Source organism: Rhododendron vialii, chromosome 6a, assembly GCF_030253575.1.
Source record: "Rhododendron vialii isolate Sample 1 chromosome 6a, ASM3025357v1".
NCBI classification, from domain to species: domain Eukaryota; kingdom Viridiplantae; phylum Streptophyta; class Magnoliopsida; order Ericales; family Ericaceae; genus Rhododendron; species Rhododendron vialii.
The window spans coordinates 20,391,461-20,417,515 of NC_080562.1; the positions used below are offsets into that span (position 1 = coordinate 20,391,461).

Here is a 26,055-nt window from a genome sequence, read left to right on the forward strand (position 1 = left end):
TCACAAAATGTGTAATACGAAGCATTATGCATTTGAATATATGCGTTTTTAACATTATATATATATATATATATGAAGCATCTTCAAGACGTGTTATAAAGGGTTTGGATATTAGAATCTGAATTTTGTGACCATTTTTGGAAGTTAATTTCCGAAGTTAAAGACATGACGCATCTTCAAGATACGTTATAAAGGGTTCAAGTATTAGAATATGAATTTTGTGAACATTTTCGGAAGTTAATTTCTGATTTTGGTAGCGATTTTCAGGATTGAATGTCAAATTGGTGCTCATCATTTTTTTTGGCAAGTAGTGTGTTGTTGGTGATAGCGGTGACTGGTGGTAACTGGAGTTGGGGGCGGTGTTGGCAGTGACTAGAGTTGGTGATGGCGATGATGATTGTGGCCACCGGTGGTGGCGATACTGGTGATGGAGGTGGTGATTGTGGCCGACGGGTGTGGTAGAGGAAAGGTCTGCTGCTGCTGGTGTGGTGGAGGAAGGGTCGTCTAGAGCGGTGGTGGTGGTGGTGGTGTCGTCTGGTGTGGTGAACAGTGGCGGCGGTGGACCACGATGGTTATGGAGGATTTGGTGGTGGTGCAAGGGAGAGTTATTTTTTGGGGAAAAACTCGTTTTTTGGTATGCAAGGGCAATTTTGGAATTTTTAGGAGAATTTTTTACTTTGTATATAACAAATTGTTATAAGATTTGGGTGTTTTATTTAGTAGAGGCTACATGCAGTAAATTCGCTGTTGCAAATTGAATCACCCTTTCAAAATGTCACAACTCACAAGCTTGTAAGAGCTACGTGTAATGAAAGTAATCAACAATTTTTTATTTGAAAATGTTTCCCAACAGAACATGCAAAAAAGGACAAGCATGATAATGAAATTCAATGGAGGCTCTAGAAATATTTGTAACCAATGTCAAGGTAGTTATTAACAAACTACACATCTTCTAGCTTACTGATGTATTATAACTGAAAATAGATCTTCCAAACAAAACAACTTGCAAACACATACAATTGTACAATTGCGCTCGGCAAGTTCATTAACTTTGAATCATTGGACAATTGCTCATTATCAATACGATGGAGTACATACGCAAATAAACAATCAGTTTTTTGATCGTCGATGCCTTCAGTATCTTTCTATAACACAGAAAAGCAGAAATTAAAATGTCTTATTCTAAAGTAACTGGCCGAGTAGGTACTAGGTTACACAATGAAGCAGCTTTGATAGTCTTGCTTAGTGTCTGAGTTTGCGGCCCACGGGATGCTCAGCCGTGGTTAAAGACATCAAGATACCTTGCCTTCAACATGGATTTGAAGCATTACAGAGTTTGTGGCCCATGGGATGTTCTGCCATTGTTAAAGACACATCAAGATACCTTGCCTCAGACATGGATTTGAAGCATTACAGGATTCGTCGGACAGCTAATACAGCTGCTCAATGGATCGCTTCGCCTAGTTTCAGATTTCTTCAATCAGAATTGGATATCCAATATCCCTTCCGACCTGATATCATTCTTTCCTGAGATTACTCTATTTGTTTGTTGTTTTTGTGGTTGGATTCCTCATTCTTTCCAATTGTTCTAGCAAGCTGTGAAATGTTATCTAATTGCATGGCGCAGTTGCCATTCTAATAGATCACGAGCATTCATAACCACCAATTCCCAGGACACACAAGGCTTTGAACACGAGTAGAGTATGGTTTCATGCTCTAATCAGCAGCTCATAGACATTACTATTGTTGTCCCCATTAACACGCTTCAACAATTCAAAACTTTTACGGCTCCCCAAGAAATCAATTCGTTTGAATGCCACATAACCTCGCTCTTCAGTCTCTTTGCTAGAGTACACCGATCGGAGCTGATCAGCATGTCTTGAGTCAGTGTGAATTGCCGCATCTATTTCCTGACATGACATATTCTCCTACAATGAATCATACCAGAGAGAGGACTTGGGTCAGATCACTGTGGTAACAACAGCGATGGAAGCAATGCTAATAACACTTTACATATTTCTTGAACGAACACTACTACACCTTTCTACCAAGCCATTGTCATACTATAACACAGTACTCCACAACAATAGAAAATATAACCATAGATAAATTATGATGACACGTCAATAGGTCATGCTTACCACTTCTTTTTATCGACATAAAAGTGTAACTAAACGTGGGAAAACCTAATAGTTAGTGCTTTAAGTTACTAAAAGTGGGAAAACAATGCCAATAACACATTGCTCGAAGGAACACAACTACACCTTTCTACGACAGTCATTACCAAGCCATTGTGTTATTATAGCACACAACTTCACAACAATAGCAATATAACCGCGAATATTACTTCGAAGAAACATCAATAGTTCATACTTTTTGAACTACCACTGCATTTTATCGCCACAAAAGTGTTAAAGTTGCATTGTAGCCTTCCTTCGGTATGCACTAAATGGTGCAGAGGAATACTTGTATCAAACGATTGGTTTTCAACTCTTCCCATTCAAAGCTTACCATTTCTTTAAAGCAATAAATAGATCCCCTAATCAAAGACTTATTTTTTTGGTGTTTTTCTCATTAGTCTTATTAAAACATATATCTCAATGAAAAACTATGAAAGAGATTAACGTGTCCCCCCAGGAGTCGTGTCTTCCATTTTCTTGAAATTTACGTGTTGGTCTGTCCGTGTTGCGTCCTGTGTCCGTGTCAGTGCTATATAGTCTACAGCCATCCCCTTCTTACCTCCCAAACCCTGGTTGATTCAAACTGTTACTTTGTGCCCTATCAACAACCACCAACCAACTATACAGGGGCAGAGCCATGTTGGGGCCCAAGGGGCCCAGCCCCAGCTCTCCGAGCGTCCGAGTTTTAAAATTTTATTTTGTATATACCTGATTTTGAATATTATTGATAATTATTCGTGTATAGCTACTTATAATCTTAATAATGTTGGTTCGATTTGATAAAAAACCGGTTATTTTACATTCTCATTTTCTTTCATAAATAAAAAATAACCACGTGATACTTGATGTAGCCTAAAGAATCGTTTCAATATTCAAATGTAATGAATTGGAAAGCAAAAATCTTATGATATACTTAAGTATACGTTCCAATAAAAAAAATATATGTCTACTAAGCCGCCGCCCCGGGATTAAAATCCTAGCTCCACCACTGCCAATGATGTACTATGCAGTTTACTCGTACAATATCGTACTATGAGAACTTCATTCCACTGTTGCAATTGGAAAGTTCAACACAATCTTTACAAGCATCTAAATAAACCGGTGAATTTTGCTTTCTAAGTTACACAACCAAAGAAGAATGAGCAAGTCTTAAAAATACTGTATATAATGAGCTTAGGTATAAAAGTGAATTGTAAAGGGTTGGTTGAAGCTAAATGGTGTTTAGCAAAGTGAAGCAGGTTAAGATAGCAGTTCCCTTTTGCAAGTAGAGTGGTAGCCCAGTGGTAGACACCATGTATACTCCCATGCATTTGACTAGGTTTCAAACCTTACTAACTTCAATTAGCCAAGATATCTTATGGTAGTGAAGTGTTTATTTTTATTTTTTAGGGTAGTCAATGATGTATTCTAAACCAACACACTACTACATAATTGTTCTCCATTTACTTCACTTTTCCTTTGACGGTGTTCAAGTGATCATGGATATGGCTGCTAAATGAACCAAATAGTTTGAGCTCGGCTAGAGCTCCACTCTATTTTTGGCTCTTTCAAACTTGTTCAACAAAAATATAAGCCAACCCAATCACTTTTGATTGTTTGTTTACAAATTCAAGCCAAGCTTGAGCATATGGGTGTTTAGCTTGACAAGCTCAACAAGGGGTCATTCTATAGATACTGTAAAGATAATAAATCAATAAATATCCACACGATATGAGATCACCTTCCATTTAGATCTTTTCACCTACTCTGTACGTTTCCTAGTCTGTACCATTTTTTCTCTATAGGTTTTTCCATTTTTGAACTTCACGAGCTTAAGCTTAGGCTTAAAAGCTTGAGATTTACTTGCATATTCCACGAGCCGAGGTTATCATGACCATAGAACTTCAAATGTGAGCTGAGCTTGAACAATCAGTCTCAAAAAATTCTCAAGCTCAAGCCAAGCTTCAAAACTTGTAATAAGGAGTTGAGCCAAGCCTGAGCAATACTGCATTTGGCTTGTTAAGCTCGATTAGCACCCCTAATCACGGATCACTCTAGTCACTATGTGTAGCTGCCACTGAGTCGATCTCAATCTCCTAGTCAATCTAGAGGAAGAAGAGCTTCATTGACAAAAGTCGAATGGTTTACAAGGCAGATATGTTCAGCGAGACCTCTTCTCGATTACATTACGGACTCTTTTTCAGATGGATGTCAAAAGCCTTAAATACTTTTTTGGTCCTTACAAAATAGGCTCCGTTTCATTTTCATCCTCGTAAAAACTTTTGTTTCAATTTTACCCTTACAATTTATGACGCTATTCAATGTTACCCTTTCCATCAACAAGTGAACGGAAAATGCTGATGTGGAGGCTATTTGGCCAAGGGGGCACAAACAGGGAAAATAAATAGTTCTTTTAGCCTCTCTTCTTCTTTTTTAATTAAAACCTTTGAAAAACTTGCTTCTTCATTTTTTCTTTTATTTTTTCTTTTATTGTGCTTCACTTAAAAAAAAAACCATAGAGTTAAAGGTGCATAGTTGTAAACATTAGAAAAGTAAACATTGATTCTGTTTCTTTGTAAACAAAATGGAAACAAAACTACTACGTGTTTTGTAAGAACATAGCTTGTAAACATTAGAAAACTAAAAAAATAACTGAATATGTAGTTTGTTTTTTATCACCGTAACATGAAATAATTGAACACGTTTGCAATTTTTTTTACGACATCAAAAATGATAATTTTCATTCCTTTTTTATCCAAAAACTATACCCTCTTTTTCGTCTTTATTCATTTAAATGATGACATTGTCATTCGTATATTAACTTATGATTTTTTTTCAATACTAGGAATGTAATCTCGTAATTTCATACAAATAAAGACAACAAATAGAAGGAAAATTTTGTTCACTCCACTAAATTATCAGTACTCATACTAAAATTGTTGGTTTAACATCTTAGCTCTTCATTTCTGAAGACCCACACCACCACCACGTCCACAGAACCTATCCAACCCAATTCCAATTCAATTCGGGTGAGTAAAAAACCCCGTTAATCCGTGAATCCAGTCACCTGCAATTTGGATTGGTTTCTTGGTGCTTTGGGTTGGTCACGGTCCAAAAAATAGTAAACCAAGCTAGATGCTTTGGCTTGTGGATTTTATGCAGATGTTCCGATTCCGAACCGATCCAATCCATATTCATACTAATAAAAACACGATTTACCTTTATGTGAGCACCCAGAATAAAATTTCAATACCTGTTCAGCATTTGTTTTTTCCTATAATTTTGTGTTGTGTAATTGCTTTATTTGTTCTACATTTGTTTTCCCCTTATTTGCTCTAAACAATTTCAATAGCCATTGCCACCACAGCCGCTATCACCCACAACCCACAACTGTTGCTCTCTCTTTACAAAGCACACCATATTTATCTTGATTGGAAATGAATTTGCATTTTTTTTATTCTATTAAGCTATATTATCTGCTTACTCACAAATTTAAGTGAAATTTATTTTACTTTGGCTACGCATGAACAATTTAGTGCCGACAATGTGAAAAAAAAAAAAATCAAATTATTTGTAAAAAATTATGAAATTTTAATGTATTTTTTAAGCTCAAGGAGTTCACTTAGACCCCCTCAACTATAGGTGTAGCCGCCCCTGCAACAGAGGTGATGGAGGCGACGTGGTGGCCTGGTGGAGAGCTACGTTGCTGGGTGAGATGGGGGAATGCGTCATGGGGCTACTGTAGTAATTGGAGCAAAAGAGGGGGAATTGAGAAATAAAGGAATAAAGAGATACTCCCATTGAAGGTGTGTCAGTGCCTTGTTTGTGAACTCTTGGCCAACTAGCCTCCACATCAATCTCCGTTATCCACATCAGCATTTTCCATTCACTTGTTGAAGGAAAGGGTAACATTGAAGAGCGTCATAAACTTTAGGGGTAAAATTGAAACAAATTTTTTTTTTAAGGATGAAAAATGAAACGGAGCCTATTTTATAAGGACCAAAAAAGTATTTAAGCCATGTCAAAAATGTGTTCTTCCACAAGGATTTACAAGAAACTGTACACATGTCTCCTCCACCTAGTTATTCTAGTGACTCTGCATTGGTAGTCGTCTCAAGAAATCTCTCTATGGGCTGTCAGCTTGACCCCAAGATAGAAGGCCAAGCCCCATGACTAACTCACGCCCTAACTGCCCCAAGTGACATCATAGCTGATGATAGGGGTAAGGCAGTTAGGATCAGACAAACGAGCTGGCATGCTAGGGGAACCTAGAAGTCCGAACCCTTGAGATTCCAATGTTGTCTTTCAGTATTAGGCAACTGGGTAATTCGTATCCGAACGCCTATATTGCCGAACTTGTCATCCGAAACCTAAAAAGTCCGATGACCTAGATTATTCACTCAGACAGAATTGAGAAGCTAAGCCCGGCCTTCGGCCGAGCACATTGACCGAACCTATATGTTCAGCCTACTACAGAACTTTTCTTCAAAATGATATTTCATTAAATCAAAGTAAATCCAAAATCACTATAATCGTATGTATTGACCTTTGTAAACATGGCGGCCGGACTATAAACAACAAGATTTTAAAATTTTATGATTCAGGAATCTAATAGTTTGTTTGGTTTATATTTTGAGGGAGGTTTTGGAGGTAGTGAAGAGAGATAGAAGGAGAAATGAGATTAATAATTGAAGAAAAAACTTATGGGAGACCATGAGCAGAGAGGAATTGGGTTTTGGGACCCAAACGAACACATTCTTAAAGCATTTTAATATCTAAATAACACCTCAAACAATATAATTCTTCACAAACAAAAAACTACTAATATTAATATTAAAATTTGAAGAAAACAAACGAATCCACACAGGTGCCATGGCCCCAGACGCCCTCTAGTAGATTCGTCTCTGATCGAACAAATTAAATTTGAATTTCAATTACTTTTTTCTCAGTTTTATAGTGATTTGACATGTCTTGCACTTGTCATTTTCTCTTCTTTTTTCTTACTGTTGAGTCAGGACATTCCTATAAAGAACCAAACCCCACCCACTTTTCCATTGAATTGTACGGCTAGGGGAGGGAGAGAGAGAGAAGAAAAGAAAAACACCAAAACCCCTAACTCTAGGATTTGTTTCTTGCTTGCATTTGAGAGAGAGAGAAGACTGGTTCTGTGACTTGCTTTCCGTCCAGTTGCTTGACCGTCCTTAGCAAGGCCTAAGGAGGGTTATGGGTTGACTCTTGCTAGTGACTTAGAGGTGGGTAGGAGTGATTACTCTTGGCAGAGGCCCTAGAATTGAACAAGCTTAGAAGAACAATTCAAAACGGCCCGTGGCTTATCTAGTCGCTCGAGCAGGGACCAGAGGTGGACTTTGAGAGTCAGAGCTTTATTTGAGTTTTTGCGAGTACTGTTGTAATAAAACTTCCTTATGTCGACGTCTACAACTTTGGGTCTACAATAGTTTGATTACAAGGTGAACCTGAAGTTGATTTAGCTACTATTATTACTTCATTGATGTTCTGATATCCACAACATCACATCATTCTTCTTTCTTGACACTACTGAAAGGAAGTTATTCTGACCATTACCCTTTTCTTGTTTATGAATAGACCCTTTCACTTCAAGTCCATGTGGAGTCTTGGACCTCCCATCCAGTCGTTGAATCTGTGTTTCAAAATGACCAGAACTATAGTTGTACCAATATGATAGAAAACCTCGCCATGAAGGTCAGGGCCACAAAATGGAATAACGATGTCTTTGGCTACTGATAATATTCAGGTTAACGATATACTATTGCTGTGGACAACCCTTGGGATGTCAACTTAGTGAACGACAATCTTTCCAATGATGAGATCAGTGTGATTACTTCCCTTGCATACCAACCAGGAGGATACCCCACGCTGGAGCAGCTGGACTCATAACAGAAAATGGGAATGTCACTGTGAAATCAGCTTACCAACAGCTCTCAAGATCAGAACCAGGCTTGAATTGGCTTTGGAAACTAAGTTGCCTCAAAAAACTCAAAGGCTATCTTTGGATCAACCTTCATGGTAAGGCCCTCACCAATCACTAAAGAAATATCAGAGGAATGAGTATTGAAACTAGTGACCCCAGATGTAATGTGCCTATGGAGGATAACTTACATCTAGTGAGATATTGCGATCATAGCTTGAGCATTTGGTCTAACTTTGGGAATTAGCAGGTCCTTCAAAATGTCACTCCAGCCTCTTGAGTGGATTGGATAACACTCAATTTGCAAATGATTTGGTGGATGGCTTCCAATTCCTTGGAGTACAAAGTTTGCTACTATTATATGGTTCACATGATTGGCTAGGAATAGAAAGTTTCTGAAATTAGATTTGGGAACCCGAAACATTCCACGGCCAGGAAAAACAGAGTTTTCAACACAGACGGCAGTTCCAGAGGCAATCCAGGTCAAGCCAGCTTTGAACGAGCGTTCAGAGATGAGAGAGGCTACAGGATCACGGGGTACTATGGCCCGGCTTCCTCACTGCACCAGCCTAAAATCAGAATTTTGGGCCATCTTTCAGGGTCTAACAGAGGTAATAAAGCTCAAATCACATCTCAGTGGAAATTGAGACAAAATCGGAAGCAGTCATGCTTCTTCTTTTAAGAGAAATGCCTGATCACTCACCTCAGAGGAACCACACTGCTAACTCTTAGGTGCAATTGACCAGTTGGGCACACTGTTATAAAAGGGAATCTAGTTGCTGATAAACGTTCGAGAGCTAATCAGGATCAACACTTGGTGTCATTTCCTTTCTCTCTCTAAACCAAAAACTCTCACTTCTCTCAAGAAAAGTAAACAATTAGGTTTCCTTTGGGGGGTGGGGGGCTTTTCCCTCTCTCGTTTTCTCTCCTTTCCTCCTGTTCTGTTCTGATCTTTTCTGTTCTCTATATTTCAAAACGATTGGCAATAGTACGCAACGGAGGGAGGCGGTGGTTCAGATGGTCAGCACCGGCGTTTTGGATCTTGACGTTCCGTGTTTCTCCAGGTCGTTATGGGGTCTGAAGTGGCGGTTTCACGGTGATCGCTGATGGCGTCTCGGATGGTGATGGCTGACGGGATTGGTGATTCGGTAAGGTTTCTCTGTCCCTATGTCTCTCTCCCTCTCCTCCCCTTTTTTCAGACACCCTTCCCTCGTTGGCTGTGATTTCTCTTCTCTGTCATTCTGATGTCGCTTCACCTCTTCTCTGCTGCATCTTCTTCCCCGGCATGATCTTCCAATTGGTTATCTCCTGGTTCAACTGGCATTTTTTGCCTAGTGGCGTGGTTAATCTGGCGGTATTGGGAGGCTTGGCCAGCATGGCCACCAGCCGGGTTTCACTGTTGGGTGACTCGGTTTTCACCTAACGGCTTCTGTCGAGCTTCCGTGGCAGTTTTTGGGTGTTTGGGCTTCTGGTTCGTCTCGGTGGTGTTTGCTTGTGGTGGCATGGTGGAATGCTGGAGATGACGGTCTGGCGGTGGTGGTTTCTTTCTGTCTAAAGGTGGTATCTGGCAGCAATTGGGCGGCAATGTTTTGATTTTTCTCAGAAGATTAGAGTTAGTTTTGGGTTTTCTTGGGCTGGGCTTTATTGTATGATCTGGGCATTTTAGGCCCACAGGTGTTTTGAGCTTTGTCCCTTAAGGTGTCTTTGGGCTTTGTTCCCAACTGGCTGCATTTTCCACCCTTTGGTTGGAATCCCCTCCCCTTTACCCTATTAACAAAATGTTACTTTAGCAGATTTAAAAAAAATACACATGGCGTCATTGGTGATTCCAGCCAATCTCCTAGCAGCAGACATCGCAGGGACCTCTTTCGATAGGATTTAGTTTTCCTTTCCCTGTTTGTTGTCTTTGAGTTGTACATTTAAAAAAAAAAAACAAAAAAAATGAAGCTGCACTCTTAACAATAAAGGAAAATTAATGGAACATACAATAAACCCCCTACCATGATCAAGAAGACATCATGTACAATTTCTCAATTACAAGTCCATATTAATGGACACAAGAAAACATCTCCACATACCTGATAGAATGCATGGATATGATCTAACACCTGCAGACATGTAAAACCTGTATCACTCACAAAAGTCCTTGAACAAGGGCCTATCTCCGCAAATCGGTCAACTGGAAACAGTATGGTAAAGAATTGGTTTCTGAATATCAACTCAGTTTTCTCACTGCAAACAAAACACAAATTTTCAACAAAAACTGATTAGAGAACAAGCAAACAAGTCCATAGGTGATTCACAATCTAAATGTAATAAATGAACGGTCTTGCTATTGTCAGCCCACTGGGCTGACAATAAACACACTAAAAGACAAGGAAAAGACGTATTTCTGTGTACTTTATACACCCTTTAATACACATTCACACACTCATTATTGTCAGCCCATTGGACTGATTTTAGAATTTTCCATAAATGAAATAGCAATACTGAAACTTTACAAGACAGGAATGTACCAATATCCAAAGTTTAAAAGGGAAGGGTACTAGATAAAGTGATTCTTGCACCATAATTTTATAAATGGCTAGATAACGATTCTGCGATTTAGTGCAATAGAGAAGCTACAAATGCAAAATGAATATAACATGCTTTCAATTTTTGATTGCCAGTTGAACAATATATGTTGAAGAGATCGGAGAGGTTAGACTTCAACAACCTTTCCATTAGCGGCCGAGAGAAGTTGACAAATGCAGATTCCGACTCTTTCCCATCCCCTTTTGCGTCAAAACATACAGGTGCATGGTGCTCGCTGGCATCCTCAACAATGAATGAGTCTGTGTATACAGAAGCAGTTGAAGTTGGCTCAGATATAGACCAGCAGATTGAATCCAGAAGGCTGATTGGGGTTATTGGACGTATTGGGATTTTACATGTCTGTAATTACATGAAAAAAAAAAAAAAAGAGAGAGAGAGGTCAAAAGCCATGTTCTTCGTTAAAACTCTTATTCATTCATCCAACTGCTTCTTGGTAGCAAGCAAGAACGTGATACATACTCTGTGCTATACACATGGCAGGCAGATAGGCAGCAAGAAAATGATATGCTGCCACTATTAAACTATGAGAAGGAAGGCAGCGGACCAGACAGCTAAGTTTATCTGAATAAGTAAAACATGCCTACTCAGCAACCAAAAAAAAATACTAAGCCATAAAGAAAGGTGAAACATGCCTAACCTTGGAAACAGCCAATGTGCACACCATCACATCCCATGTCTGTGAACAAAGAGGAACTAGACGCAGGATGCATATCCCTTGGGCACATGCTATAAGTCTATAAATCTTCTTAAAGGGTGTTCAACCTCAAATGTCATAGTTCTATAAGTCTATAAATCTTCTTGAAGGGTGTTCAACCTCAAATGTCATAGTTCATTCAGTAATTTCCAAATTTTACACAAGTTTTAACTTACAACTACAAGTTCTTGTTAATATTTCACAACTCTAACTAGGGGGAGTAATAATCATGGTAGGTAGGGCTAATCAAAAGACATGCAATCGACATCTATAGAGCAATAGATATCTATAGAATCACAGTATACCTCTGAATGAACTATGACTACATGAAATAACATGAAACAAACAGAAAACAAAGAACAATGAAGACCAAAAACAGGTGGAAAAATAGATGAACAATGGACATCTATAGAATCACAGTACACCTCTTAATGAACTATGACAACATAAAATAACATGAAACAAACAGATAACGAAGAACAATGAAGAACAAAAATTAGTAAGAACTTACCTGCATACGGCGACCACGCCGCTTTCTAACTCCATTTTTGGCCAAATTCACAATCTTTTGTCTTTCTTCTTGGCTTGCATTAATCCTGGAACTTGGAGCAGCTTGAGAACCAATGTCCCCGTTAATCCCCTAAAATTGTAGAAAGAGAAAGGTCAAGACATGAGCAATTAAATGTCGCAATCGAATAAACCAAGTGGCACAAGCTTTTCAAGAAAGTGCAGGAAGCCATTCACCTCAAAGTAAGTGCAGAAGAAGTGTGTACTGGGAGCTTCGGAAGGATAAGAGCGACTTAGTGTTTACAGATAATAATCTATCCCGAGCAAATGTGATCCATCAGCCGAACCATTGAACTTCCCGTCTTACAACATATGATTTCATCTATCCTACCCTCAACCAGTTCAGTTCTATAAACTTACTATGATATCTGGTCCTAGCTAAAACCCCAAGAGCAGTAATTCAATGAGGCAACCAATTTTATAACCACTTTGAACACATACGCTATCATTTGTATACACATATATCCCATCTTAGCTCATTGCCATCACATCAATTGACACTACGGGCCCCACGATGATCAAGTACATTTTCAGTCAGAAAGGAAATTACCTACTATAGATTTTAGAGGCCTATGCTTTTGTTTACAAATGTTTCAAGACCCGAGCAAGCTTTAGTAATTTGAAGGTGCTGGAGATGAAACGTGGTATGGATCATAAGTCTTATTTTAGGATATTGTCAATTATTCTCTTTGAGTTCTTAGTTCTAGTCGTACTGGAAGAAAAGTTCAAGCCTATTAGAACTATACGATGTGTCTGCAATACAATTGAGCTTTAGTTTGTTCTTAACTTGGGTGCAAATGGGTATGAGGGTAGGTTAACTTCATTTTCCTATGGGCTTTGCTGATGGCGTTTCATGTCAGGTGAACAATGGCATCCCCTAGCTAGTCAGTTCCACAACTTGTATTCCACTTTTAAAGACCCTCTAGTTGTTCTCATACAATCAGATCAGACTTGCAATATCTTAACTAGGGATTTGACTAAACCCAATATTCATGGTTAAGCAGGCTTATGTTCTTAAGTTACTGTTAAAAATTCATTACGGATGTTTGGAAATTCCAGGCATTACATCCTAACCTAATGTATTCAAATCCAGCAACAGGAAGCCTTCCCAATAAAGCCAATCATTACCCTTTTACCATCTGGAACATAGGAATATATGTTTAACCACTACAGCATACCTACACCACAAAACAGACTATATGCTCCTGGTCACCTCTGTTTATCTGTCGTTAATGTTCAAAGCAGTGTTCTAAAAGTCAGCCTAGGGTCCTAGGCGGTGGTCCACCGCCTTGACTAGGGTCCTAGGCCGTTACATAAGGCGACAGGACAATTAATTAGCTATTAGGCAGGATTAGTCGACGATCAAGGTTCAAAAAATCGCTAGGTACTAGTCGGGCAGCCGGGCACCGCCTAGCACCTAGGCCGATTAGTCGACGATTAAAATATTCTCCTACCCTCTCCCCTAGTTTTGAGAGCAAATACAACAACATAAGTAGAACAAAACATTACATAACATAGAAACTAAGTAATAAGGCGAAGTTAGTATAGAAAGTAGCAGAATAGAATACAAAGTTCCCCAACGTTCAAACCAAATGAACCTAAGTAGTACCAAATAACTAGTCAATTACAAAGTTCAAAATCAAATGAAACTAAGTAGTACTAAATTTCTAGTCAACTGGGGTTTTGATATTTAGGGCTTTTGGAATTTTCGATTGTGTAAGTGAACTGGGTAGACTACAAATGTGTGTATCAATACACTTGTAATAAAAGAACCAAGGATGGTAAGCCAAGGCATGCGATGAAAATATGAAATCGTCCTCGTCAGATTTGTCTTCCAATTTGTTCTTGCATGTGTTGAGCTGAGAGTAGTTTAGGTATTCTATGTTTTACTTCCTTCACTCAATAACCTGTACTTGTTTTCTGGATTGTATACATTTTTGCGCCGTAACTACAGTACCTCAAGGACAAACTCTTTCCCCTTAGTTTCAGGGGCAGGACAAATCAATCCCTTAAAAGAAGGAGAACATGGAGTAGAACTTTCCTCCAGATTTTCCTCTCTCACTTATTGTCTGACTTCTCTACCAAGAAAAATCAAAGCCAAGATGGTCTCACATCTCTCTCTCTCTGTTCAACCAAATATTACTCCGACCGTCGACCTTCCCGATATGTTTCAAAGATTGTGGTTAGTTCATATAAGTGTGAAAAAGTGTTCTGAAAGTGTTTGCAGTGATTTTACAGTATAGAGGTCCTTAGGCACAAAGAGGATCATGCCAAAGTGTTTCGAGTTTCCTAGACTCTGATTTCAAGCAGCCTTCCCAACATCGGGTTTGGGAAATAGTATCTAAACAAAGTTGTAGAGAACCAAATTCATTGTTCAATGCACTTTGAATCTAGTGAAACAGACGTCAGATGAGAAAGTTATGCCCGAAATACGATACGAAAGGCTGTGTAAAAGAAGGCTCTGTAAAAGAGGAAAAACAGTGGGGGACGTCCAGTGCCGGAAAACAGCGTGTAAACAGCATTTTGATCGTCTACACTCAAGGTATGAGTATGTGGAGTCTTGTACACAAGTTTGGGTTGTGAGACATGCTATATATCATCGAGAGAGAATTTTTTAATCAAAAGCAGTTCTCAATTTTTCAGATTGATGGTCAGTTCCCGGAATTTTTGCTATTGAAAGATGTAGCAGCATCCCTTCTAAAGGTATGTCTTTCAAGATAGGGAAGGCAAAAATGCAACTTGTGTGTGGTTCCTTCTAAACAAGCATATGACCACATTGCAAGGGTCGAAGGTTTGTGATGTTGAGGCAATAGGATGTGACCCAACAGCTTCAATTCAGTAAATTTCTGAAGGTTCAATGAAGGTGAGGTTGGTCTGATGCCTGCTGGTTTGTCTTGGTTCTGGGGGCATGGATCTGGGGCTGATGATGAGGTATTCCGTTGTTTTGCTTGGATTCTCATTCTACTACATTTGCTGAAGAAAGTTTGGCTTGGTTAAGGATATATTGCTATGTATGTATACTAAGGCTCCGTTCGGCTAAATAAGCCAACTATCTTTTTTTTTTGTTCTTATTCAATTTTTTTTCGTATTCGTTAGTTTTTCATCAATTTTTTGGGGATTATTGCATCGTCATGACGAAAGGAATCTTAAAAGTAAAAAATTATGATCGAAATCCTTTTTTTTTTTGAATAAAGACGAAAAAATTGGCTTATTGGTATCTTTATTCAAAAAAATTAGGTTTCGATCGTAATTTTTTACTTTTTAGGTTCCTCTTGTCATGACGATGCAATAATCTCCAAAAATTGACGAAAAATTAACAAATAAGAAAAAATTTGAATAAGGACAAAAAATAAGCCAGTTGGCTTATTTAGCCGAACGGGACCTAACTTCCTGATAAATGAAAAACTGGTCGGAAAGGGCCACGGGGCAACAGTGATTGAGAATTTGATGACAAAGAAGAAAAGAACAGGGCAATCAAGAAGAGGGCAAACAAGAAGAAGGCGAAAAACTTGGTTGAAAAGACGATGGACGTGAATAAGGTTGTTTTACCAAGCATTGTGTGTACCTGTTAGCAGTGGATATCAATTTAACATTCATTGCTTTTGATTTTGGAGTTTCTTTGGAAAATCCTTCGACGAGGTCAATTTTTTAGGTTGTTGATGAAACAGATCGATTACTCAGGGGAGCATACCAATCCTGGCTTCCCACTGTTCTTCAATTAACATGCTCCAGTGATGGGGATCTCAGAAGTCTCTTCCATCTTTCCTTCCACGTTTGGTTCCTTAAAACCACAAGGAGATCGTGAGTTCTAATTCCCATTCACCTCCTTGGAATAGTTGAAACTTCCTCACCGTTGGGCATGCCCCACGAGCATTGCTACAATTTTTGGTCAGTGCCAGTAGTTCCTTGGTATATGTGTTGCAAGCATTAGATACACCTTAGATGAAAACTGCAATCAGGTATCCAAGATCCTATCATATGTATTCAACTGTTGGTTTCGTGGTGAATTGCCAATTATGGTGGTTTCATAAACTTGTGATGGCTGTCAATATACTTTTGTGATATTTGGAGCGATGTTTTGGATGTGTACTTCCTATTTCTGATTTTTTTTTTTTTTTGTTTCTTGCTCAAATTTGAGTGCCTTCATACCGGCTATCACAAATTTTGAACGAGTTGTATTAGAACCCATAGTTAACAAGTCTAATATAGATACTTAAACGCGTCCCATAAGGCCTAATGGATCTTTGATAATAATGTAACTTTTGTTCAAATTTCCTGTTTAGTTTTGTCTAAATGTCTTGCGAAGTATTTAACATGTGACAGATGGCTTGTACTTAAAATTGGTTTTAATGTTACAGGGGTGTTGAAAGGGGCTTTAAGGGTAAAGCTTGCCCTAGGCTTGTGAAGATGGTTCTTTATGCAACACTAACTCAAGATCCAAGCAAGCTTGCCCGGCTTGATCTGCATCACCCTTTGCTGTTGACATCTGAAAAATATGCTATCGACTCCCTGAACGACTAGAATGCTTCCAATTGTTGAGACGTTATGGCTCCACTTCTTATTCGAGGTAGATACTCTTGATAATAGCATTATATATGTGGTACACAAGTACTTACCAAGTTCCTTGAAGTTGCTTACTTTCAAAATTTGAAGTTATAAGAAAGAGATTGAAATTGGGGCTTTACATATCTGAACACTGTGTTAACATATTGAAGGGCACACATGTTTGTAAGATGTTCTTAGTTTTCTAAATAACTTTTTTCCCCTCATTTCCTCTGTCAACAACATGTAGATAGTTTTCTACTATCACCAATACAAAAACCCAAAACACTTCCCGATACCAATTCATCCAATGAGCATGCGGAAACGTGCGAAGCACGGGCATTAGACTAGTATAGATCATAGTAAGATATGACTACAACAAAACCCCTTATATTATATTACCATGACACTAAAGCCCTTAATTTTTTAAAGGATTATTCTAACCTCCGCCCAAAGGGTGTAGGATAATTGGTAAAATGTGCATTGATATTCGAGAAAGGTGTATTGACATTTGTGAAAGTGTTTTGATATCCGTAAAATATGCATTGATATCCGAACTTGTTTGGAATTATTGGCATATTATCCTAGGTTAACAAGACCGTTTTTTAAAATCACATCGCTTACCCGCCTAATCGTCCACCTCGCCATACCTAGCAGCGTAATCCCACCTAATCTGCCTAGTCGCCAGCCCACCTAGCGGCCGATTAATCGGCTCAATGCCTAGAAAAACACCTAGGCACCTAAGCGCGGCGGAGGGCTATTGCCTAGTGCCGGTCGATTTTTAAAACACTGTTGACAATTAGTCGGGATTAGTTGGGTAGGTGTGGACCAGTAGGCAAGGTGGGGATATTTTGCAATTTTTTTAATAGGGGGTTTAAATACGTAATGCTATGAAGTACAAGGCATCAAGTGTTATTTTAACAAAAAAAATTATGTACTCCGACTTCCGAGTTCTCATACCAATCAACATCCCTAAATCACAGCAAATAGCGGCAAAAGCAAACCTATGGTACAGTAAAAATTATGACTAAAAAGAAGAAAGCAGCACAACAAATGAATGTTCAATTGGATGAAATGTTCGACGATGAAGAGACGAGGACTTCCAAGTGCAATGTTAGGATAGACAATGGAGGCCACTTGTCCCTGTACAGATTCAAGCATAGGTCCTCATCAAGTCCCACCAGATGGCCTCTACAAACGAAGGCCCGATGAATTGAGGGGCCTCTTCCATCACCATGTACGAAGACATCTCCTTCCTTTAGACTAGAAGCTATAGTTTTCCATCCTCATAATAGATGAGTCTTGGAACACCCTAGAAGTTGGTCAACTAAGCTATTTGACACGCCGAGCAAAAAAAAAAACTAAGCTATTTGACAGCCGAAAACCAATAACTCTAATAGGAGGCCTTTTGACAATAATCTCATCATCCTAGGAACTTCAAAAAAGGGTGAACTGAGCAACTTGATTGAGGTTCTCTATACTCAATCCCACATGGTTAGCTACCTAAACAAACATGAGCATTTGATACTCAAGTTGCACGCATAGGTACATTGCCCTAGGACGATGACTATGTGTCTTGGAATTGAATTAACGCTTATGCAGTGAGTAAGTGGGATGAGACAAGTCTTCCTTAGAAAATTAGGCCATTGGCATGGTTTGAAGCCTTTGGATTCTTGTGGTTTATCAAAAAAGAAAAGGAACAATCAATGCCTTGTTTTGCAACATAGTAAGAAAGTAGTTCGCCCACAAGCAACTACAACCATCCCTAAATGGAGAAGAATACATTCCCATACAATAGTGAATTGAAATAAACTAGCATCTACTTATGTAAAATTGAAAGGAAATTGAGAACATAAAAGGCAAGTCAAGTACAAAAAATACCTCTCCATAAATACCATGTTGCGAATCCTCAAGTATAATTCCAACCTCCCGAGCCATATCAGCAGACATGTGAACAAGCCTATGCATACGTTTCTCTCTTGCAGTTTTCATAACCCACACTGGCTGAGGGACATAAGATAACATTCAAACATATGGTAATGATAGCGGCAAGAGAAAAAAAGCCCTTCCTATTTCATAAACCATGTCACAAAATGTGGTCTGGAAGGACAACATTATAGGGTACCAGTCCAAACATCAAAATCCTCTCTAACATGCCTAAATGGCTAAATCTACATTTCTATAAACAAAAACATAATGCTCTTTCATAACAAATAAAAATGCAGCAGAGTAGCACTTACTGAAACAAGATTACAAGAGTGGCCGATATACTTTTGCACAGAGGGCCCTTCGCACACCACATGGCTAACATTGCAACCTACGAACCATTGATCTACAAATTCAGCACCTTCTACAGCAGCTGCCTCCACAACCTACCACAACACATCCACATCTCAAGCCATCACTAAAGGAAGCCATATTCTCCTAATTGATCTGGAATCAGGAGGTTTTAGTCTAACACTCACCAAAAAGTAAGCAATAGTTTAATTCACACCAAGTAGGGCAATGTATACGGCGCATTCTACACAGAGTAACATGTGTAACTTCTTTTTTTCCAGTACTTCGGAATGTATTGTGTTAGATGTAAGTGTAACGCTTAAACAGCTTCAATGAAAGTAAATCAGAACAGTTGGCATCAAATTACAAACAGATTGCCAAGTGATGTTTGGACTTAATAAAGTCTACCTTATGCTGCAACTCAGGGGAAATGTCTGTATCGATATAAAATGAAAGGCCAGAAAAAGTTGAACCCAGACTTCTGTTGGATTCCTTTTCTGGAAATGCCATAGCCATGTGAGATTGCCTGGCATGTCCCTGCATTACAACTGGACGGAAAGCAAGTCACAGAAGCAGTCAACCGAGAAAGCCAATTCAATACATCAATGAGCATACCATTTTCCCCAATGCCCTCAACACTGTAAAGTGATTCACTCAACCTGACTGCAATATGCAAAACAGTACACAGAAAAGCAAGAAAGTGTCAATTACTCACATAACAAAAGTAGATGAGTTTAATGCATGTTCACATGACATTAGAAATTTCTCAAAAATAAGATCTGGCTTTAAATTTCATTGATGAGGTTCAACTCCAGCCAGAATATGATAAACAGTATGCCACCAGCCAAAATAAAATATTTTTGCCAGTTCAATATTTCAAGAGGGTGCTTTATGGCCATAAGACTATACTCATTAACAAAGGATAACAAGACAATGATCAGAATATTGTCCAGAAAAAGGACATGAGAGTCAGCAAGTGCATATCATCTGCTTAATGAAGATAGGATAAACGAAGACACGTTGCACAGATGTTAAAGGAAGCAGGAGCAACTTTTGTGATAAACTGGAGTAATAGTAGTCACTGACTACCAACCACAGAAATTCACACCACTTACCATTCCTTCTTACACTATCTACAAACCATCCAAATGTGACAACAAAGAGACCATTTCTCAATCCATGCTTCAGAGCATGCTCAAACTTGTGACCGCGAAAGCTGTGAAATTTGTTAAGAGTTCACCAACAGAATTTTGCATCCACAGAAAGACTACAATGACAGCATTATGAGAGTGCATCCTGACATAAATTTGGTAGGCTTGACATAACTTGAGTAAGAAGGAATTCATCCAAGGAATACACAACCAAGTTATCGGCAAGGAACTTTATCAGTATTTTTTCCATTGCAATTATAGCCGAGGGACTCTATCAGTGTTTTTTCCATTTACCAATATAAAAACTTGTATCCATTTCTTTTGCCAATGTTTTGTCAGTTAGCAACACAAGCAATGATCCTAACATTTCTTTTGCTGTAGAATCCCCATCATAACGATTCCCATTTTATCCTGCCAAAGTTACAGGCATGCATGCTTGTCTACATACCAATGAGAAGAATAACATCTTCACCGAGGGAACATTACTATAGACGTGTCAGTCCTAAAAAAATAACTTTTGCAACTAAAATTAAATATAGAAGGATATCTGAACAACCAAGTGGGTACATTGAGGATGCAAATTGGGGCTGTATTGACCACCCAATCCTTCTGCTGCATCCTTGACTTGTTTCCTTGATTCTGCAAATGTTACGAAACAAACATCAATTGCTGCAAAATTAACCACTCAATCATGACGAAAGAGGCTTGACAAAATATGTATCTAAAACAACACATAGATGAAGCAAAATGCCAAATTAAGCTGCACCACAGGTTTTCAACAAGCCACAGTGAACCAGATGATGTTCTCTTATGCAGTGGTTGGATGCATGATTTATTGACGAAAAGGAAAAGGAAATCAATAAGGGTAACCAAACAAAAATTGAATTTTCTGAGTAAGCCATACAAATATTTCAATCCTTCTTCCAACCAAATATTTTGCTTGAATGTCCTTTCTTTTCCCTGCTTTTCCTTCAACAAATTTGAGTGCTAAAACGGTTAATGTCACAAGGATTTAGCAGATATGAAGAATGGACACAGGTATGGGAGACAGGAATGTACGAAGATACGCAAAAGCTCCAAAAAGTAGGATACGGATACAACAAAGATAGGTGTTAAATAGGTTGTCTTATAAATTTTTAGATTAGAATCATGTCACACATAAGTTCAAGAATAGTGACATTTAGGTATTAAAACCAATTTTAATAACCATTAGCCTATTATGAGATATGGATACACAAATGTAACATAATATACATCTGCTCAATTCGATAAATTATGAGAAAGGATACTCCTTTAAATATAATATTTCTCTATAAAAAGGAAAAAAATAATTTAAAAAAACAAAGCTTTTACCAGTACAGAAACTTATTCTTTAATCTATTTAGACTTTCATCCTCTTATTCTGTGGTACAAATATCACAATCTCAGTTTCACAAAAGTTTGGATGTATAAATAATAAATTAGAGTATCCAAAATGTATCTGATACTAGTTAAATTTAAAGAAAACTAATCTCAGATTCTCAGCGATCGAGTACTATGAGAAGTATCAGATACATATGTGCTAGTATTGGAAAAGTATAATTGATACGGGAGACAGAGAGACTCCCTTCTAGAAGAATCCGTGCTTCATAGTGTAGCATGAGTGCCTAAAACAGATATGACTCTAGTACTTACAAATGTGCCATTTCAAACCCACATGAGGGGAAAATGTGGAGGAAAAACATAAAATAATAGTGGCCTGAATAACCGGCTTGGGGTAAGCCCAAGCCACATAGCAATGAATAGTGTGTTCAGTACGATAAGGGAGTTTTTGGCCGAAATGGCCATAATTTGTAATCAAATTGGAGAAATATCCATCTTTTGAAACGTTTTGTAAAAATAGGCCATCGCGCCTTTTCAAAACGCGTTATAGCGGTTAGGCCAACTCCTACGTGGCGAAGGAGTCCTAGTCAGATTGTTATAGCGCCTTTTAGGAAGGCGTTATAGGCAGATAGGCTATCGCGCCTTTTGCAAAGGCGTTATAGGCAGATTTAACTCCTTCTCAAAAGGAGCTATAGATTATAACTCCTTTCCAAAAGGAGCTATAGGTTTAAAATCCAGGTTTTTTCCAACACTTGAACTTATATCGAACCCTCCTTCTCTTCCTATCTGCTCGACCTTCTCTCTCCACGTCGATCGCGATCTCCTCCAGCCACGTTCCTCCCCTCTCCGTCGTCCTGCTCTCCACCCTCCGTTTCACTCACAGTAAGTCTCTCACTCCGGCCTCATGTCATGGCTGGAGGATGATTCAGCATATGAGTGGAGGCCCCCACATGCTTATCATCGTTACTGTCTCCGTCACTTGGGATCAAACTATCATCGTCGATTTGGGAAATTAGTGGGAAAAGAAGTCAAAGTCTGCGCAATGGAATGTCAAAAGAAAAAGTTCAAGGCCAAACTAACCCGATTGAAAAGGTTTGCCAACGAACTTATCTATCAAGAACTTAACCTACTCAACAAAAAACAATGGACGTTTGCATACGATGGAGGTAGGCGGTACGGCAGCGAAACTACCAATTGCTCTGAGAGCTTCAATGGGGTCGTAAAAGAAGTCAAACACCTTCCGATCATGGCAACTGTTATGTTTACCTTCTACAAGTGTGTAGAGTACTTTGACGATAGGCTGGTGAAGTCAATGGATACAAAAGCCAAAGGGAATCATTTCAGCTTATATGCAAAGAAAAAGTACGATCATTGGAGGGAAAATGCAGTGGGACACGATGTCATTGTGTTCAACCGGGCAGCGGGCTTGTTTGAAGTACATACACCAATCAATCGAACGAGCCCATACAAAGGAAACAACAAACACACAGTTGACTTGACGAACAAGACGTGCACTTGCAATAAGATTCAGTTGTGGAAAATGCCCTGTTCGCACGTTATTGCGGTTTGCAACAAAATGCATATTGACCGTCTTGATTACTTTGGCAAATATTGGACGGTCGACACAACAATTGCCATGTATGGATCTCTCTCATTCAAGCCACTGCCTGACCAAGCCTACTGGGCGCCATACGATGGGCCAAGAATTCTTCCAGACAAAGAACGTCTCCGAGGCCGAGGCCGCCCGAAAGTGAATCGAATCCGAAATGAAATTGATGATTTGATTGAGCACCAACCGCCACAGACGTGCTGAAAGTATGGTCAACAAGGTCACAACAAGAGAAGATGCGGAAAATGAAATTCAAATTACATGTCATGTGATGTTTTTATATGAAAAGTTTGTACTCAACAAGTATTTTATGTTAATCAATGTACTCGTGAACTCTTTTATATCCAATTTTTTTCCAAATTAATAGTAATTCTAATTTTTTTAACACGAATCGTGAGAATTTTTAATATCTCTTTGTTTCCAATCTTTTAATAATATCTTTGGTGATAACAAATTCTCACATTTTGTGTAAAAAAAATTGGGATGTTACATAACCCATTTTCGAGATTGTGTTATCAGGGTCAAAATTATAGCTCCTTTTGAAAAGGAGCTATTAGGGTGATTAGGGTCGGAATTATAGCTCCTTTTCAAAAGGAGTTATTAGGGTTAAAATATCAAAAAGACGCTATTAGGGTTAGGGTTTAGAAATATAGCTCCTTTTGAAAAGGCGCTATTTGGGTTAGAACTATCACTCCTTTTCAAAAGGCGCTATTATGGCAAAAGGCGTGATTCCTACGTGGCAACCAAACCGTGGCCACATGGCACCTAACCGCTATAACGCGTTTTGAAAAGGCGCGATGGCCTATTTTTACAATACGTTTCGAAAGATGGGTATTTCTCCAATTTGATTACAAATTATGGTCATTTCGGCCAAATAAGGTAACTGACCGGATGAACATAACAGAGCAAGTTATGGTTCGCTCGGAGTTCAAGAATCATTCGGGCATTACCGCGAGTCACTCTCTTGTGCAGACTGGTCGTCAGATCAACTTTGTGCAACCCAGCAATGATTGGGTGTTCGGTCCCATGCTTATTCGGTATCGCATTGCGGGGACACTCACCGGTGCAACCAGATCACCCTACCTGGACTGTTGGAGTCAGGTACACCCGACCCGGATCCGACCGGCCCCTGTCCGGATTAAAATAAGGATTTTGCATCGGAGAAGGTATACCCAAATCGAGGGAGTTTTGACCCAAATCTTTACCCAAATTTGGATTTACAAAAATGGATGCTCTCCCTATGGCATTATTTTCCTTGAAAGAACGGGAGACAGGGAGAGAGAGAGCGAGAAGTGAATTATAAATATACCTTTGGATAATCCAGTGACGCATATAACAAGACCGGAGAAGGGACCCGTTGATTTCGCCACCACGACCACTGGGGTTCCAGACAAGACGGATGAAGTAGAGGCAGGGGACGACATTGACTCAAAGGATCGCATACTTCTGAATGAAGAAGAGAATGAAATATCACCAAACAACCTCGTACAACCCTTGCTGTTAACTGCCTCTACTCTACCCCCACCTCCACCCATTTTTACAGGCCACGAAATTAACTGAAGAAGAAACTAAAAAATAGAGACAAGTGGAGGAGTGAAACCAAACGCGAAGCAAAGCGTACTTCTATGAATTAGAAAAATAATAATTTTTGATTCGAACGCTAGGTATTAGTGAGTAATTGATAGACACTCGATGGGATCTGCAAATAGAAATGATTTTGGTGGGTAAAATACCGGTAGGATAGATTGGGAAGTAAGAATCAAAGGATGAATCTGATTTGAAAACAAAGCGAGATGATCATCAATCTTTGCATTAGGGCAGCACCCAAACTTCTGAGTGAAAATTTTGGGAACTGATGAATTCGAATCTGATATTTAGGCCCCGTTCCGGAACGATAAATAAGTACTTATTTTTTATTTTTTAAGAAGGCAATTTCAAGCTCAAAAATTATGTGCTTACGCAAATAATTTTCCTATCACTGTAGATCTTGTTTAATAGATCTCATTGAGATCTTTAATACGGTACAAAAAAAATTGAAAATTTATTTTTTATTTACATTATTTTTTAGTTTGAAAATGTGAAATAAGTACTTATTTTTTAAGAAGGTGTTCTGGAACGGGGCCTTAGCCCGTTCCAGAAACTTTTTTAAAAAATAAACAGCTTATTTCACATTTTCAAACTAAAAAATAATGTAAATGAAAAATAATTTTTAAATTTTTTTCACCGTATTAAAGATCTTGACGAGATCTATTAAACAAGATCCATATTGATAGGAAAATTATTTGCGTAAACACATTATTTTTGAGCTTAAAATTGCCTTCTTAAAAAATAAGTACTTATTTTACGTTCCGGAACGGGGCCTTAGGCTCCGTTCCGGCTCCGTTCCGGAACGGGGCCTTAGGCTCCGTTCCGGCTCCGTTCCGGAAACCAAAATAAATGTTTATTTTTTAAGAAGACAATTTGAAACTCAAAAATTATGATATTATTGAAATCTAAAAATATGCAATAAGGCCATACACAGTGGTATAATTAAAAGCAAATGATTTTTAAAGTTAACAATGTTAGTGTAATAAATGGCTTATAATGATATAATCAAACGTAGCAACATTCTTAGAAATAATCAAATTTTGGGTTTTGGATAACCAAAACTAACAACATTTTTCAATAATCAAAATTTGTGGATCTCACACCATATAAGTTAATTGGTTCCAAAATTGTATACACGCATGTTTCAAATAGTATTTTATTCTTCACCTACTCTATATCTCATTCTCTTTACACACAAACTGTTTCTCTTTCTTTTCCTCAAAAAGTGAAGCTCATATCTTTCGTTTATCTACAATTCAACTAATTGTCGCCGGATTAAGGTATTTCATTTTTTTTTTCCGTTTCTATTTTATTCTTTTTTCATTCCTCACCTTGTGATTGAGCACATGAAGAACCTTGCATTCTTTTCCAAATTCAAGAACACATCTGAAATTTTTTTTTTTTTAGTACATGATTTTTTTTTTCCAAATTCATAATATGAGGAATGGAAGTCACCAATTTTTCCCAAAATTAAAGAAGGTACGTAAACGATATATTTTTGCCCCAAAAAAAAACGTAATAGAGGGAATTGATCAATGGTGGAAAACATAAAGAGAGAGTAAAAT

The 26,055-nt window shown here is 38.4% G+C and overlaps 1 protein-coding gene across 5 annotated transcripts; it reads right to left on the reverse strand.

Annotated features, from left to right (window-relative positions):
* Positions 1-1,019: 1,019 nt before the first annotated feature.
* LOC131329151 (uncharacterized) lies at positions 1,020-24,771 on the reverse strand. 5 transcript variants are annotated; one of them, XM_058362226.1, is made up of 10 exons: positions 24,213-24,771; positions 20,500-20,571; positions 19,397-19,444; positions 19,190-19,329; positions 18,745-18,876; positions 18,386-18,508; positions 11,907-12,035; positions 10,823-11,040; positions 10,185-10,338; positions 1,020-1,928 (listed from the first exon to the last, which is right to left on the reverse strand). In XM_058362226.1, exons 1-10 carry the CDS (start codon positions 24,436-24,438, stop codon positions 1,710-1,712), a joined length of 1,461 nt encoding a protein of 486 aa, XP_058218209.1. In that variant the 5' UTR covers positions 24,439-24,771; the 3' UTR covers positions 1,020-1,709. The 5 variants fall into 5 exon arrangements, with proteins under 5 accessions (XP_058218209.1, XP_058218208.1, XP_058218210.1 ...); XM_058362225.1 differs by having other exon boundaries at positions 20,500-20,601; XM_058362227.1 differs by having other exon boundaries at positions 20,489-20,571; positions 24,213-24,770.
* Between the last annotated feature and the right edge of the window lie 1,284 nt (positions 24,772-26,055).